Below are 18,086 nucleotides of genomic sequence, written 5' to 3' on the forward strand. Positions count from 1 at the left end.
CGCCGAGGCGCAGCCCCGACGTGGCGGCCCCGCCTGCCGGGCAGCCTGGCAGCCCCCGCGGCAGCAGCCCGGCCCAGCCATGAGGGCGCGGCGGCGGCGGCCATGAGGGCGGCGGGCCCGCAGGTGCCCGCGGCGGCGGCCGGGGAGCCGGGCAGCGAGGCCCGCGGCGAGCAGCCCCGTGAGCACGGCCGTGCCCGGTCCCCGGCCGCCCCTGCCCCACCCCGCGGTGTCCCCTCGGGAGCAGAGCCGTTCCCCGCGGCTCCTCACTGATGTCCCCCAGCACCGCGGCAGGGCTGCGAGTAGCGCGCTGGCTGGCAGAGACTGCCCTGGTGCCTTGGGGTGCCCGCATCCCTCTTCAGCGCCTTGGAGACTTCTGCAGCAAGGACATCTTCTTGGGTGCTTCTCCATCCACGGCCCTTGCCTGGGGATGTCTGCCATGGGGAGGCACAGTGGCCGTCTCCCCGAGTGCCCTGGGGTGACTTTGATTACCAGCACCCCCCATCTGGGTGTACCCACCAGGGTCCTGTCCTGTACCATCCTCGTATCCTGAGGAATTGCTCGATGTCGGGGAGAAGGGCCAGACTGAACACTATCATATATTTGTAAATGATTGGGTTCACAGTGTGTTGAAGACAGATGCAGAGCAGCATATCTTGACTTTGCACTCAGCGAAGCATGTCAGCATTCAGGGGTTTTACAATAACTGGTTGTTTTGTACTATGTTTTACTAACAGGCCAGAAATGTGTGCATGTGGAGCTACCTAGGAGAGTTAAAGAAATACTTGAGGAGCACCTTCATTTTGAGAAAGAAGAATGCAATGTTAAACATCCAGCTGCAGGTACTCCTCTTTATCAGCAAATGGCAAGTGTTTGTCAGGACAAGTGATTGTTTTGAGGAACTATAGCAAAATTGTTATTATGAAAAAACCAACCCAGAACATTTATGTAATAGCATGCAAAACATTTAGAAACAGTAGAATTGCATATAGTCTTTATTACTCTTTTCTTTTTTTTTTGGTCAGAAATTATGAGACTAGAGAGAACATGGATAATTCTATATGATCTATCAGTTTAATAAAACAGAAACAATTGCTAAGCAGTAGGGAGGTTTCATTACCTTTTTCTTTGAAAGAAGTGCTGTAGTTATTAGAATACTGTTTCTCTTGTGTAGGATTGAAACCCAATTCTAAACTCACTCAAAATGAATTTAAAACAGTTGGATTCACAGAAAAAAGTGTACATAAATTAGCTGATGTAATCAGTACCCAGTAGACGTAAAGCCCCTTTGAGCCTGCAACTCTTATTACTGTGATTAGCCTCTGTAGGGAATTACTTAGGTAGCCTCTGTTTGTAGCAAGCAGAGGAAAAAAGGCACTTTGGACATTCTTTTGACCTGTCCTAGTTACCTGTCATTGCACGTGTCATGCTCTAAAAGTGCCTGTTATTTTCCTGTTGACTGAAAAGGGATTCTGAACACAGAGCTGAATTGCAGATGTTAACACTGGTCTGCTCAATCCGCTCATGTGCCTAAACCTACTGAGAGCTGAACACAATTATTTTTTCTGCATCCATCTGCCAATGGATCAAAATTGTCTGGAATATTTCAGTCTGGTTGAATAAATGGATGCTACCTTGTATGTTCTCATGACTTTTGAGGAGTCTCCCAAAGAAATGTGTGTTACAAAGGCTTAAAGTACTAAAGATAATATAGAAACACTACACAAATATTTATTACAGGACTGTATAATATGGATCTATAGCAAGCTCAGTACAGAAATTATATGTATAGCATAATGATATAGGCATAGCATAACAATGATAAATGATAAATATGATAAATACAGATAGATGCTGGTGTACAGATTATTCAGTGAGTACTGAATTCCTTTTTCAGCTGTTTGGAGAATTAGAAATGCTTACTAAGTGACCTGGCCTCTGATAGACAGGAGTTGTCAGGTTGGATGGTTACCTATTTACATAGTTTAGACTACTAAAGTGTATTGTTTAAAATAAATTAGATGCCAGTAAATTGTAACCTTTCCACAAAATAAATTAACTTTTTATTTTGTTCTGGTGGTGATGGCTTTGGTTTTTTGTTAGTTTGGTGTGGTTTGGTTTTTTTGGGATGGGTGTTGTTGTTTTCTGTATTTTTTATGAGGGCATTTGCTATTCCAGAATGACCAAAAAAGGATGCTGGATGCATCAGTGGTATTACTGCGGTTTCTTATATGTTATAGACAAGCTATATCTTGCTTCAGTTAGGAGCCTGAGTAGTCCTAAGGTGTTCTACAAACAGTAGAGAGCATTGTGGACCTTTAGCAATCTGAATTGCTCTCTAAATACGTCAATCTCTTTTCATTAACTATGGAAGAATATTATGGTGTTGTATTATATTAATTCCAGAACAAGCTGAAGTAATCAGTTATAAAGCTATTCTTTTGCCAAATTGTTAACAGTGGCTCTGGAAGGCGTTTGGAATGTGAAAAACAATTTCTCCATTAGAAGCCTGAAACCAGTGTCACGGAAGAGAAAGGATTTACTTTTACAGCCTCAATTCTACTCAAGACATGCAAGAATGAAAAGTAAGAGTCAATAATAAGAAACTTTTACTATAATACTTCATTTTTAAGTTGCAGGGCATCTTTCTGCAGAGCTAACCCATTTCTTCCTTTAGTAAGTAGGCAACAGACTTCAAAATCTTTGCATAAGAAATCTGTTCAGGACTGCTGTGTTGAATCACCTTATTTCATATTCTGAAACCTTTCGTAAATGTGTGGAATAATCACTTGTTTCCTACTGATAGATGGTGAGTGTTGGTTTCATGTTCATTATGAACCTTACTGTTCTTAGTGTCCAACCTTAAGAAATTCAATTGTTTGGAAAAGCACTCTTCCAGCACACCTCCTGAAAAGAGCTTGATCTAGGTATTCTTTCAGGCATTTTAGTATTTGCCTGCAATGGTCAGCTGGTGCTCTGGGAAATGCTCTCTTTACAGGCTGTGGAGTGTGGCTTTTGTGGAGCAGACCTGTTCTTCACAGATTTTAGTATAGTGTGTGCCCACATTCTCTCCTAACCTAACTCTTTTCCAACCCTAAGGAAACAGAGTTTGTTAGCTTGTAAAAGGAATATTTTTAGTGCCATGAGCTTGCAGAATATATGAACTCAGCATATTTTGTCATTACATGAAGGTCCTCCCCACATTCTCGGGGGATAGTGGTTTAAAAATACAGGAAGCTGCATGCGTATCATCATCTTGTGAGATCAGGAGATAGTGGCATCTTACAAGAGCAGCATGGATTAAGTTAATACTGGTATAAGAAGTGTTTAACTAGTACAGCCTTCTGCCAAGCTGCCTTTACTTTAGAGTTACTACTTGTAGGAGCACTTCAGTTGTAGAGCAGACCTAACAACTATAGAATGATTCAGAGTTTTGAGATGTTGGCATCATTTTAAAGCTCATGTACCTCAGGCTTTTAGTGAAGGCAAGCAGAGTTTTCAAAGATCATGATCTTCTCCATTTCCTGTTAAGAACCATGAAGAAAGAAGAGCTTTAAAACAAGGCAGTTTATTCAGATTTATGTAGGTGCTGAAAATCTGTTGATTTTCCTTTGGGAATTTGGATGTACCTTCATTCTTAGGGACTAGTGCTAGAGACAAGTGTTTGTCTCCTCACTAGCTATGCTGCTTGTTTTGCAGTGGGCGGGCAGACATCGTGAGAGAAGAGGTGGCAGAAAAGATACATAATGGGAGAAACACTGGAAGCAATCTGGCTTCAGCTCCTATATTCACCAAACCAGCTCCATTCACTCACTCTTTTCTGTGTAAGGATCTGGGGAAGAAAGGAGGCACTAGTGGGGAACAGGCTACAGAAATGGACAAAAGGGAAGAGACATTTCTAGAAAGAAGGTGAGCCCACTGTGTTTAGTGCCAGAAGGACAGGAACTAGTGAAAGGAAAAGGAAGAAGCACTGATAAGGGGAATGAAAGAGGAGACATACGGAAAGTTAGAAATTCCTGAAGGAAACAGAAAAGAGGAGAATACAGTTCAGCAACACAGAGATAGAAACTGTAAAAAATGAAGGGAAAATATGCAAGAGATATAAATAGAAGAGAGAAAAAGAAAAAAATATATATTCATATTGCTGAACTAACTTAAGTTAATGCATTTTTGCTTCTTCCTTTTACTGCCTTTCCCTAAAAGTGACCAGTGGTTTGGAGGGCTCACTATGTGGTGTCTCATCCATCCTTAGAGCAGATGTTGTCTTTTTTACATATAGCTGAATGTCAGTGCTGTGAAGACCTGAGCCTGCTTTGATGTGTCAAATCAAACATCAGCATAATTAGCTACCTTTGGAAATGTAGATCTGTATTTATAGGATTTTGAATTAAGTTCTGCTTGAATATGGAGCTATTTCCTTTTTGTTGTTTTATTCATATCTTCATGCTACTTTTTAATCTGGTAAGTAGCTGAATCTGATCCATATTTCCACCAGTGATGAAGATGTCACAATCCAAAGATTACAAGACGTTCTTGCTGACAAATGTGCAACTGTGAAAGTCAACATTTTCATAGTCTTCTCTTTTTCAAAGGGATTCTAAGTTCCAGCAGGTGATTGTAATATAATTGAAGAGATGCCTTATAATGCTTTAGGCTGAGTTCATCCATTAAACTGAGCATTTCAGAAGGCAAGAGTTCATGATTTGGTATCTAGCCTGATTTAATGAAAGTTTAGCATAAATAAGATTCTCTCTATATAAGAGCTATCATAGTATCAAAGAACCACAGAGACATCATGGAACCTGAAATAACTTGCCATTCTCACTCTTAAACCATTATTACAGTGAGGTAACACCAAATGAATATTACTTTGCTTTGTATTATCATGCCACTTACGAAACAAATGCGGATCCTTCTAGGTACTGCATAAAACCAGAAAAGAAGTGGGGTCCTCCAGAGGCTGTTTCACCATGGACTCCCGTGTGCTGCAGGGGCACAGCTGGCTCACCATGGTCTTCCCCACAGGCTGCTCTGGCTCCTGGAACATCTCCTGCCTCTCCTTCTCCACTGACCTTGGTGTCTGCAGGGTTGTTCTTACATATTCTCACTCCTCTCTTCTCTGGCTGCAATTGCTTCTGTGCAGTAACTTTTTCCTTCTGAAATTTGTTATCCCAGAGGCACTACCACCACTGCTAATTGGTGCAGTCTTGGTTAGCAGCAGATCTGTCTTGGAGCCAGATGGTATTGGCTCTGTTGGACACAGAGGAAGCTTCTAGAACTTCTCCCCGAAGCCACCCCTGTAGTCACCACCCTGCTATCATAACCTTGCTTCAAAGGTGGAGATGGGATTTGTTTCTGGGGCTCTCAGTTTCTCAGGAAGTATCTATAACACACTAAATATTTTTTAAAAGGAAGTCTCAGTGACAACTTTATGAAAGTGGATTTTGATTTCCTTTGGGTTTTTTTTACATTTATCTGTGAATTAACTTAGATGTTTGTTCTTTGATTGTCTGGAACTCTTCTCTGACATTAAAAGCTTGATTTTATTTTTGTATCAGTGAGAACAGATAAAAGAAAAACCAAAACCAAAACAGCCCCTCAGTTGGCTTCAAGTCAACTTTTTTCAGTGTTTCCATTTGACTTCTAAATGAAAAAAATTATTGGCACTGAATATTGTACCTGAGGCACTAGAGGAGTAGCTCCTTTTGAAAATACTGCTCCCACTTTTTAGATGCAAATTTGATCATGAATCACACAATAACATTGGAAAAACACTGGATTTTCAGAGGCTTTGATTAGGCTTGTTGCATCTTGCTTCTGCTTCATTTTATTTTTTTCCTACTCCCCTCTCCTTGCTTTCTCATGCTCTTTCATAATCATGTTTTAAAGTTTTCCAAATGAAAATACTTTCTGGCTCTATCTTGGATTCCTTCACTAGCTCAGGTTTGGTGCACCATTTGGTGCACATTTTTTCCCTCTTCCTTTTTTTGCGACCTTCTACAAGAGAAATTCCTCTTAGACCTCTTCCACTGAATATATTACCTCAATTATGAGGCTTGGGTAATTCTTACCTAGTCTGATATATTCATGTTCATGACCTTTTTATTTGTCTCCTCTTTTATCTGAATAAAACATAGCAATTAAAAAAAATACCATATTGTGTAGTATTAATAGTATTAATATTACTGTGATATTTATAATATCTTTATAATATTTCATTAAATAGGGTGTTGGGTAATTTCAATTAACTGTGCTCACATTTTATCCTAGTGACTTTTTACTGTCTAACTGTTCAGCTCTCCTTTTCTCCTTTTCTCCTTTTCTATTTTATTATTTCATTGCCAAACTCAACACTACTGTTTTGAAAGACAATTGTTATCATTGCTTATAGGATTACATCATTGCATGTATTAGTAACAGTGATTAAACAGTTACATTTTTCCAAGGCTACATCTACATTATTAAGTAATGAAGCACAACAGGAGGGGGTCAAGTTATTAAAGCAGTTGGTATTGAGAGCCCCATAACTAGATTATATGTGGTTTAGGAAATTTACTTCAAATTAGGGCTAGGTTTGTCTCCTGGAGTGAGATATGGCCCTGATCCCTGATGTTCAAAGATGTCCAAAGAGAAGTTTTGCCACATATCCTCACCCTCTGTCCTGGGAGACGCTCACTGGGTAAAATGAGAGCATCAGTGCTGGTTGCACATCACTGTCTCTTTCCACTGTGGCTGCATAAGATGAAGTCCAGTGCTCAAAAAACCTAAGGAAGATTGAAATTACTGATACCTGCTAACAAATATCCAGAGAGCCAAATTCTGGCTTTCTGGTACCCACACGTGTCGAAGTGTCTGAGGATCATGTGGGAAAATTTTCTGCTCTGATTTTGCCTGTGGTCTACACTGGCGAACAACAAAGTTGTGTGTTTCCATGGAAGATTGAGGAGTGTCCTGGACAGGATCCTTCATTCACAGTGTGCACAGCACATTTGTTCATGCCTGTGCCTTGACCTGGAAATATCAACTTCACATGGTTTTAATCCAACATTGCTCACAGTCACAAGTGTAGCTGGGCAGAATATTTTAACATTGCCTTTGCTGCATATGCAGAAACATGAGTTTGTCTGTCCAGAAACTGTTCAGGCATCAACTTTCAACTGAATCTTTTATCTCTGGTTGTATTTCTGAATTTTAAACTTCCAAGCAGAAAGATCATAATCCTAAATATGAAACACTAGGTAATCAAATTACAGGCATTTAAACTTCACGCTGAAATACGAAGTGTGCAATTTATACAGAACAAAACTTTCATCACTCCTTTTCATACAGAATTTATGTTCTTACTTGGCAAAACTTGCATTGAAACCACGGGGACTATTTATGAAGAAGGAACTTCAGCATCATTCTTAGTGTCATTTTGGTACCAGACAGCATCCTGCTATGCTTTGAACCTGATCACAGTTTCTTAGGATGAAAAACTCCACAAGGTTTCCCCAGCTGACAGAATGTCTGGGTTGATAGATGTGACTGAAAACACAACCATGTCTTGCAGTACCTTTTAAACTGCATTTGTAAAACAGTTGACAAATAGCTTCAAAGACTTTTCTAGGCTTAAATATTTCTGAAGTGTGACAAAACAGAGTGAGTCAGAGTAGAGGAGGAAGCCAGTTGGGAAGTTCCAGACGAAAATATTTCCTGCTGTTAGAGATGGCAAATATTCAACCTTCAAATAAGCAAAATATTTTTTATTTTGCAACAGCTTCATTACTAACATAGAGCATTTTATTTTAAATTCCTGACTATCAGCAACATGAGAACTTGGTGTGGTTTCCATGGAGCAGTTAAAGCACTCCCAAGTTGCATATACAATGCCAAGAAGTCTGTGTGGTCCTCAGTCCATGGGGCTATCTCCTGGGCTGGTTTATTTCCAAAGCAGACAAAACTAGATGTGCTCCCTGTGGGAGGTCTTCAGGCATCTGGCAACACTGCTCAGCCTTCATCGTGTTGTACTTCTCAGTGATGTCCATGGAGTTTTTCCCGAGTCAGAGTGAACAAAATCGCTTGACAAAATGCTGCCAGCACAGAGTAGCTGATGTGATCGTGCCATGGACATGCTGGGTCTTATGGCAGAAATGAGGCAAACTGAAGTTTATATAGGTTACTGCCAGGCTGGTATTTATTCTCTAGACAAGAAATGAGACATTAAAAAGGGGAGAGAAACCTCTCACCTACACACAGATCTGAGGACATCTGACTTCTAACCTTGGTTGTGACACTGAGGTCGCTCCCTGTATCCCTCACTCTACAGCAACACATCACATCTGGCTTTTAAATTTACTACACCAAGGTTTCTAGGAGGTTGCTAGACTTGTAGATGAAGGCACATCTATCATTACTTTCAGTAGTGACTATGTTGAATATCCAATTAAAAATGTGTTTCTGTTATTTTTCATATCGTGAGGGTTTGAAGACAGCAGCAACAAAGCAGTCAGATCTGTAATTTGTAAAAATTCTAAAATATGTCTTAAATATACATTTCATCTTGCTCTAGATATAAATTCTAAAAAGATTTGTGAACTAGTGGACTACATACAACATGTAAATATAAACATATATTTAGTTTCCACAGAGCCAGGTGTAACATGAAGATGAATTTAAGGTATTACTCATAGAAACAATTTAGGCTACTGTCCTCTCATCTTGAAATGATTAAATTCTTATTTGCTATAATAAACCAAATATCGTTATAATTCTGGGTATCTATGTTGTATATACAACCACAACTTACTGTGGATTTCAGTAATAGCTTTTTTTAAGATGCAGTGTAGATGTTGTGTTTAGGAATGTTTAGCTGATGTTGTGTTGAGGAACACAGAAATCCATGTTTTGATTTTATGCTAAATAATTCAACAGATTTGTCTCTGTATAACAATAGTCTTAATATGGATGCCATTGCAGTGTGGATGAAAGTCACACTGAAGTTTCCCTGTGAGATGGCAAAAAAATCAAAAGTAACTAGGCAACTCTTGCTATGAATTGTCACAATGGAAGGTGGTTTTTTTTTGGTCTTTCAAATTTGTCACTATTTGGCTTATAAAGATTTCCATGTTAAGCTGTCCTGAAACATTTAATAAATGCTGAATTAATGCAAACATTTTTGTTGACTTACCATAGGCAGGGTCAGGCCTTACATCATCAATGTAACTGGTCAGGCTTTGGATTTGGAATGCTTAGCAGCAAATCTTCAAGCAATGGAAATGAAAACATGACTAGATAAAGACGCCTCTAAAGTCACGTATCAATGCTGAAAGCTCCTGAAGGAAAATAAGAACTGTCATTGCAGCTGATGCGATCAAATTTATTGAGTGAATCAGAATTCCACGGAAGTCAATTGAGCTCTCCCACTCACTTTCACAAGTCCCAGGTTTCTCATATTATCTGAAAGAATGTCTGAATAAACAAAATAACTAACAGTTGCATGTTGTGTTCATTTTATGTAGTGTTCCGTGTATCGGGTGGGCTCTGGATTGAATCTACGCACAGCTTAAGGCTTCACAGGATTTTACTCTCCTTGGTATTGCATTTCTGTATTTTTTTTTTCCAGTTTTCTACTGTAGTAAAGTAACTTTCCCATATTCCCATTTTGTGACTAAAATCAGTGTTATTTATCAAGAGAGGCTCTAGCGCCGGCAATGATTCACCTCATCCACTAGGGTGGACTAGTGTTCCTTGGAGATTCCTTCCAACCAACGCTGTATGGTGAAGCGCAGGCAGCCAGATACCAACTCCAGCCACAGCTGTTGGCATTTCTTATACTTTATGAGTGCTTGCAGCATGGATTATGGAAGTACTATGTACATAGTATGTAAGGACTACGTACATAGCCCAAGTACCACTTGGACTATGTACAATTGGTTTATGAATGTACATAACTTAGTTACTAACCTAACAGCACCCTCACACACAACTGTGCTTTATTTTTTAGAGTCAACAGGCCTGAATCACTTTTCTTACTAATACAGAGTCAAGTCGTAGCGCCTTGATGTATGTGGTATGTAAAATCTATGCTGAAATCCAAACAGTCAGTGAGAATTTATGCCTGGTGTAACTCTGCTGCCTTCCATACATATATATGAGAGGACCTTGGTTCTACAGTTGTTGGATATGAGCATGTGCAATGTCAGAGCTGGAAACTCGTCCAGTTCTGTACAAACACTGTGTGAGTCAAGAACCTTTCAGTTCACTGAAGCAAATTACTTAGGAAAAAAGTTTTGAGTCTATGTGATGTACTTTTTCATAGCAACTCTGTGAAACAGAGCTGGAAAAAATAATTTTCTGGTAACCATAAGGTTTTGTAGTTTTTAAATAATTGTGAGATTTTAAAGTAAATATGTATGATTATAAGAAAGCTGTAAAGGAGCAAAAAGAATCCTCTTTTACAAATTCTTTTCCTTTAGTTTTCCAAATGGTTAATCCTCCTAGAGGTGCTTGAAACTGATTGAATTTGACAGGAATTCAAAGCTACTGTGGCAGCTGTCACTTCTTTTTTTTTCTTTCTTTTTTTTCCTAAATAAGTGACTTATTCAAATGTGAGGAGGAAGGAGCAGCGGAGACAGCATGTGATGAACTGACCGCAGACCCCATTCCCCATCCTCCTGTGCCGCTGTTGGGGAGGAGGCAGAGAAATTGTGAAAGAAGTTGAGCCTAGGAATATGGGAAGGGTGGGGAGAAGGTGCTTTTCAGTTTTGGTTTGATTTCCTATCACCCTACTCTGATTTGATTTGCAATAAATAATTTCCCCAAATCGGTTTTGTTTTGCCCGTGACGGTAATTGGTGAGTTCTCTCTCCCTGTCCTTATGTCGACCAGAGAGCCTTTCGTTAAATTTTCTCTCCTCTGCCTTGCTGATGACGGCAGTGACAAATCGGCTGTGATAAACACCCAGCACCAAGCCAGGGTCAACCCACCAGAGGTGCCAGGGTGCGGGCGCCCTGAGACCCCTTGTGAGGGTCCCCACAACCCTTCCCGTGCGTGCTGGGGCCTGGGCTCTCGCAGGGGATCCCTCCCGAGTGCGGGGACACAAACTCCTTCTGCGGCCCCGAGTCGGGCATGAGCAACAGAGCGGCCCGGGGCGGGCGTCACCTGCACCGCCACCCCGGCTGCCGTGGCGGTGCCGCCGCACCGCGGAGGGGCGAGGCCGCGAAACCCCGCCGGGCACCCGAGCACGGCTCTCCCCGAGGGCGGAGCGGCAGCGGCCGCGGCGGGCGGGGCAAGGCGGCACCCAGGGGCGGGGGGCGGCACCCGGGCCGGGAGGCGGAGGGCTGAGGACGGGCCGGCATGGCCGGGAGGGGGGGCGGTGGCACCGGCACCTCCCCGCCGCCGGGGCCGGGGGTGGGGGCAGAGCGGCGGCGGCGGCAGCAGCCCCAGCCCCAGCCCCAGCCCCAGGATGCGCTGCCCGGCCCCGGCGCCGCCGGTGCCCTGCGAGGGCCAGAGCGGCGTCAGCGGGCGGCAGGGATGGATGCGGCCCCGCGGCGCTGCCCCAGCTGCTGCTGGCGGCGGTGGCGGCGGCGGCTGCGCGGGCGGCGGTGGGCGCTGGCGGCCGGGCTGCTGGGCGTCGCCGCGGCGCTCGCCCTGTACTCGGCGCTGCCCGAGCCGGCCCGGGCGGACGGCGAGGCGGTGACCGTGCTGCTGTGGTGGGAGCCCTTCGGCCGCCCGCGGCGCTTGCCCGACTGCCGGCGGCGCTACAACATCAGCGGCTGCCGCCTCAGCGCCGACCGCAGCCGGTTCGGCGAGGCGCAGGCGGTGCTGTTCCACCACCGCGACCTGGCGCGGCACGGCGCCCAGGGGCTGCCCCGCGGGTTCCCGCCGCGGCCCCCGCGGCAGCGCTGGGTGTGGATGAACTTCGAGTCGCCGTCGCACTCGCCCGGCCTGCGGGGGCTGGCCGGGCTCTTCAACTGGACCATGTCCTACCGCCGCGACTCTGACGTATTCGTGCCCTACGGGTACCTCTACGTCCCGCCGGCGCCCCGGCCCTTCGTCCTGCCCCGCAAGACACGGCTGGTGGCCTGGGTCATCAGCAACTGGAACGAGGAGCACGCCCGGGTGCGCTACTACCGCCAGCTGAAGGAGCACCTGCCCATCGACGTGTACGGGGCGCGGGGGCTGGCGCTGGCCGAGGGCGGCCTGGTGGAGACCGTCTCAGCCTACAAGTTCTACCTGGCTTTCGAGAACTCCCAGCACACGGACTACATCACTGAGAAGCTCTGGAGAAACGCCTTCTCCGCCAGCGCCGTGCCCGTCGTCCTGGGACCCCGCAGGGCCAACTACGAGCGCTTCATTCCCCCCGACTCCTTCATCCACGTTGACGACTTCCCCAGCCCCCGGCTACTGGCCACCTACCTGAAATTCCTCGATAAAAACAAACCAAACTACAGGCGGTACTTTGCCTGGAGGAAGAAGTACGAAGTCCACGTCACCTCGTTCTGGGATGAGCATTTCTGCAAGGTCTGCGAGACTGTTCGGGCAGCTGGGAATCAAATCAAGACTGTTCGAAATCTGGCCAGCTGGTTTGAAAGCTGATGTTCCTGGCGGGTGAGGCTTGCCTGGACAGCCTGGGCCGGCGTCAAGGTGTAGGGGACGATGGGTCTTACAGAGATCGGTAGCCAAGGTAGTCGGTATTAGCCACAGAAGACTGGCATCAGTGAGAGAAGCGTACAGGTACAGGAAAACAAGCTGTGAAAAGCCTACAAAAGGAAGATTTTTATTAAGGAGAAAATTATGGAAGTACAAAGAGACATTATGCCAGATGATTCCTAAAGAGCAAAGTTAAATTTCCAAATGTTGTACAGTTACAGAACTTTTAAAGTTCTGCACAGCTCAACATAAATATCCGATGCCAAGTTCTTCAGCCGTACAGCTGAAACCAATTTAGGCGGCTATGACAACTTCCTGGACCGTGAAACTTTCCTCTGCTCACAGAGGATACATGATCAGTGCTGGTTTTCTGTGATACTAAAACAAAAATGAATGTTTTTAATTGATTTTTATGCGTGTGAAAACTATTTACAGTTCTGAGCCGCAGGTGTTGAATGTAAGAATGTAATGATACAGTAGCACATTTTAGCAATGCTTGAAATTAGCAGCCTGCTAATAATGCTTTGAACCAAATAAGTGTTTCATTTAGGAAAAAGCATATGGAGAATCTGAGTGGACAAACAGCTCACATGATGTAGGGTATTTCTGCTACTACCTGCTGAAACCATAGGCAAGTTTATCATGTATGAAAGTAGAGAAGAGCTTTAAGTACAGGAAAAGACAGACTGTAGGGAAAAAATTTGGAACACTTCCACCCTCCCTTTATTCAGGAATTAGAATATGTTTACAGGTATCTGCATGTTTTTCTCTGCAAAATTATTGCCATACAGGGAAATGCAGGGAAAGGCTCAGAATGGCAGGGGTTTTATTACGGTATTGAGTATATACACAGAAAGGCTAACTTATTTCTCAAGTGTCAGTAGACAGTGCCATTGTGTAGCAACTGTTTTTGGTTTATGGCATGCATTTTTAAAAATTCTGCTGGGGGACAGACTAGTCAGAATGCTGTTTTGTTGTTTGCAAAATAATTATTACCAAAAAAACCCCAAACTCCCAAATCACTCCCATTCAAAAAGAAAATTACGGTAGAGAATAAGATCTATGCTGTTGGTAAAATACAGATTGTGTGAGGAAAAAATATAAAAAGGGAAGGATTTACTATTTTCTTTTCCTTTGGTTTTGAGGTCCTTTTTTAGCTCAGTCTTTTAATCCATAAATAGGTTCTTAAGGTTGAACTTCCTTTGCCCAATGCCTGTCAGGAACATTTACAGTAGTTACTCCCTTTTAGACTCCCACATTTTGCTGGAGACATCCTAGCAGTCGATGTGTTGGTACTTTTTGGTTACATGTAATCTTGCTCAGTGAAAGCCAGAAAGAAACTTCAGTTACAATTCCACATCCTTGCCAAGCTCAGCCTCCCTGTCTTTTGCAGCTATGAAGTTTGGTGGCAAAAAAATTACAACCTACAAGAGACCTGCCCAAATGAATAAGGTATTCATTCTGCTCCTTTTGAAGGAGCTGGATAATCCATGGAGTTACTTGGCAACTTCATTCAGAATAAAATCATGGGCACAGAACAGGTGGGAAAAGAACAAAGTCAGTTGCAAATAAAAGATGGGCATCAGAACAGGCGACTTCACTGGCATTTGTGAGTCATATTTAGGTTAGGAAAGGATTAGATTTGATTTAAGCAGTATGGGATGTTGGATGAGTGTTTTTAAAATGTATGAGCTGGCAGTTTACTGTGATTTATTTCTGGTTAGATGTTCCCCATGATTAGGTAAACATGGAACCAAGGATTATTGGAAAAAAACTAATAATAATGAAGTTCATTAATAATTTGCGTAGTTTTACCAGTTCAGATCTTGCAGGCTTCTGCAATTATTCCCTTCTGCTTTTGTGCAAGGAGGGATGGCTGAAAGTACTTGATGAACCTTTCTGTTGTCAGTGCCAGAGTTGCTGTAGAATATTTATTGGGAAGGGAGTGAAAACAGTCTGTGCAATGCAGGGTGTAGTAGGGATGGTTCCTAATGCTGCACTTTCACTTCAAGAGGTATAAAGTGATTTAAAGTAAAATTTAAAGTGTTTAAAGTAAAAGTGTGTTCGTCATGGCATGGTCATTTATTTCTCTACCAGTGGTTGCTATTCCCATAACACTGGGTTTGATATTTTTAGAACTCTAATTTAGGTGTTGCATTAACAGTAATACCTAAGTGTCGGGATGATAGGTTCTCTCTCTCCCTTTGAATTTATAATATCTTTTTTTCTGTTCAGTTTTTATCACAGTTCATATAACTGTATACAAAAAACCAATCTTAAAAGTGATGAAATAATATTTAAGATTACACTACTTTTTACCAGTCTGATGAAACTAGTGCATTTTTTTCAGTCCTCCTAATTTTTTTAGCATTTAATGAAAGTTTCCAGGCACACAGTTCCTCTGTGTAATTATTAGTAATGCCACGGGCAGATCATCAGGCTACAGGAGCACGGGAATTTCCAGGGATCGCAAACATTAATTTTTTTTCTCAGCCTGTCTAAAAAAAAAAGAGTTGAAGTCTTTGGTGAAATATTTTTGTAAAATTCAGAAAAGAGCTGCAAAGCAATTCAAGCATCATATTTGTATAAAGTGATCAGAATTGCACAGTATTTGTAAATTGTGCATTGAGGGTTTTCAAGAACTGTATGGTGAAAACTGCAGATTTGTAGTAATTATTGCAGAGCACTTGCACTGGGAGAAGAGAAGCCTTTTATAATTTCATCATTCTTACATGGGTGTTGCAAACTTGTCACTTTCTATTTGGGAAGAAACTCAGCCCAGGCCTAGAAGTGCTGAAGTCAGTATTACAATATCTCTGTAAATCTCTGGGTTTTGGCTCATCCACACCACGAGCTAGTAGTGTACTGTTACAGGCAGAGGACCAGCTTTTGTAATGCACTTTGTAGAGCTCCAGTTCAATGATAAATATAAAGCTTGCCTGAGCGAATTGGTTTGTACATTGGGTACCAGACTCCACATGGCATTGCAGATGACGTATACAACCCAGTTGTAAAAACGGGGGAAGTTATTTTCTATTTTAAGTAGAAAAGTTTCCTTGAATACATTTTGAAAAAGTTTTTATTCCATGCCTTAAAATATTGGGGTAGAGGGAGAGAAAGGAAGATCATTATCTTCTGGGTTTTATAAGGAGAAGAATTACCATTACTTTTTGATTATGATGTAAATGGAATGGAGAATTATGTGATCCCTCAAATTGCATATTGTATCTCAGGGAATTTTATATTGTAAGCTGTCTTGATCTTTATAGAATGAAGTAACTTTATATTAATTATATAGATTGACAATAAAATTAAAGCAAGTAGTGCAAAACAACCCTATTTTTTATTCTGTTGCCTGTGTTATGAAGGCTGTAGAAAACTGCTTTTTAAAAAGAATGAATGTCTTTTAATGTTTGTTTAATAAATAAAAGTGGCTGATTGTTCTCAAAGTAGTCAGACCATCTGAGGTGAGGCATGAAACCTGGTTCTGCCAGGAGAAAAATATTTTCATAGGAGAGGCTGTGCCGAGTTATTTTCTATATGAAAAGATGCATTTATTGAACTTGGGTGTTGGAAAAATGTCATTTCAAACAAAATCAAAAAACAGACTTTCTCTTGACCTAGAGAGAATTTGAATGTGGTTGGATTCTTTTGCCCCCCTTAAATTTCAAAATGAGACTATGTTTATTTTGGTGTTCAGCATGTAGTGCTACATATACCTTTTCAGCTACAGCTTTTTTCATGGTTGTTCATGGTTGTCTTCAACTGAGCAACAAAAGATCAAGGGCCAAAAGCTCTTTTCCCTAAGCTCGTGTTAATGCTGATTGCTGCACAAGTGATGGCTTACCTCTCTCTTTACTCATCTTCTGAGCAGCTTGGTGCACAGTACTGAGAAAGCATTTCTGAAAATTCCTGCCCAGCCAGGATGGGGGCAGAGCTACAGTCCTTGCTTTTCCCCTAAGGTGATTGATGTTGTATCATTATCACATTTAACTTTTGTAAGTACCACTTAAACTGACTGCTTGCTTACTCCTACCTGAGGGGGGAAACATTTTTTTGCTCATTTTCCAGATGGCACTGAACACTGGATTGGGGAAACTGGTGTAAATATTTTTCTGACAAATATTGGGTACCGTTTGTTCAAGCTTGTTTGGTGACTCTTAAGCGAGTTATGCCTGATTAAGCTCACACAGCTTTCTTTCCAGCAGTCATATAAAATGGTGTTTGTTTTAAGAGAGTAAATAACCCTTTGTAGGGCCCACAGAGCTGACTCAATCTAAAATCTGTTGATGAGAACACAGTGTCTTAATGTGAATTTAAGTGGTGTTTAACTAAAGATAACTCAGGATCCAAGTGTAACAGCCTGTTTTTAATAAGTAAAAAAACCTCATTATTTGAATAACTTGCCTGTAACCAGTGTGGTTTATGTAACCAACTCAGTTAAACGATTTGCATAATTATGTATTTTCTTCTGTGTGGTCATTTTAAAAGCAATACGCAAGGCCAGAATTTCTATGTCTTCTTTGCATTCTGCAGATTTTTTTTTTTAATGATCTTGAGCTAAATACTTAAGCTTAATTTTGACACAATGGCAGCTGTTCCCAAGAGTCTCACCCCAAAGATTATCTGAGATAAAAAAGTTGAAGCCTGTTTTTCAGGAGTGCTTTGAGAGCTGCAGGGATTTCTCACTGCTGGCAGTAAGGTGCTCAATGTGTTCAGGAAGCATTGAGAAGCTATGACCCCCTTTTAATTGAAAAATTTTCTCTAAAGGAGTACATACTTTTCAGAATTCCTTCAATGATATTAGGTCCTTATAATTGCATGGGTTTAATTTTTGCAACAGAGTTAAAACTGGACTTTATTTTGGGAATGCTCAATATTTTAATAATATTCTTTTGATAACTCTGAAAAATGGTCTCAAATTTGGAACTTCAATTTTTCTCTATTTGTCAAAACATATTTTGAAGTTAATCAGCCCACAGGTTGGCTGTATGCATTTGGAAGAAAATTCAGCATTTGCATCCTTGAATTTGCCGTTGATGTAAAAGACGCTGTAGATATTTTGGATTATGAGAAGCTCAGTCCAGGAAAACACAGAGCACTAGGAATGCCCAAGCTGTGGCCTACTATGGCTCCGAGATCCTGATCACATGAGCGCCTGTGACTGCAAATTGGCCATCTTGCTTTTGAGCAGAAGGCAGAAAGATAATTGCAAATAGAAAGCATAGATTATGGGATTGTGAATATATTTTGGTGCATTTATAATGCTGCCAAATAACTTTGTGTTGTATAAAGATGATTGATTTATTTGAAGCAAGCACAAAAACACTACATGAAATACAGCAAGTATTGGATACAGCAAAGCTGGATTCAAAATGGAAAAATGATACGGAAATCTGAAAAAAAAAGAAAAAACCATGCAATTGTGGGAAAGCATGGATAGACATTTCAAATTGT

The 18,086-nt window shown here is 41.9% G+C and overlaps 1 protein-coding gene and 1 long non-coding RNA gene across 2 annotated transcripts; both read left to right on the plus strand.

The window, feature by feature from the left end:
- Positions 1 to 165: 165 nt before the first annotated feature.
- Positions 166 to 5,077, plus strand: LOC125322140. Its single transcript, XR_007201863.1, has 3 exons — positions 166 to 839; positions 2,457 to 2,582; positions 4,917 to 5,077. It is a non-coding gene; the product is annotated as an uncharacterized LOC125322140 (long non-coding RNA).
- Positions 5,078 to 11,407: 6,330 nt separating this feature from the next.
- On the plus strand, positions 11,408 to 17,089 carry FUT4 (fucosyltransferase 4). Its single transcript, XM_048295430.1, has one exon. The coding sequence runs from the start codon at positions 11,511 to 11,513 to the stop codon at positions 12,573 to 12,575; it is 1,065 nt and encodes a 354-aa protein (XP_048151387.1). The 5' UTR covers positions 11,408 to 11,510; the 3' UTR covers positions 12,576 to 17,089.
- The last annotated feature ends 997 nt before the right edge of the window (positions 17,090 to 18,086 follow it).

This window comes from Corvus hawaiiensis, chromosome 2 (genome assembly GCF_020740725.1).
Source record: "Corvus hawaiiensis isolate bCorHaw1 chromosome 2, bCorHaw1.pri.cur, whole genome shotgun sequence".
Taxonomy (NCBI): Eukaryota; Metazoa; Chordata; class Aves; order Passeriformes; family Corvidae; genus Corvus; species Corvus hawaiiensis.

Bases quoted from the DNA above. Each gene is read 5' to 3' on its own strand.
- FUT4 (XM_048295430.1), top strand. From the start codon at position 11,511: ATGGATGCGGCCCCGCGGCGCTGCCCCAGCTGCTGCTGGCGGCGGTGG.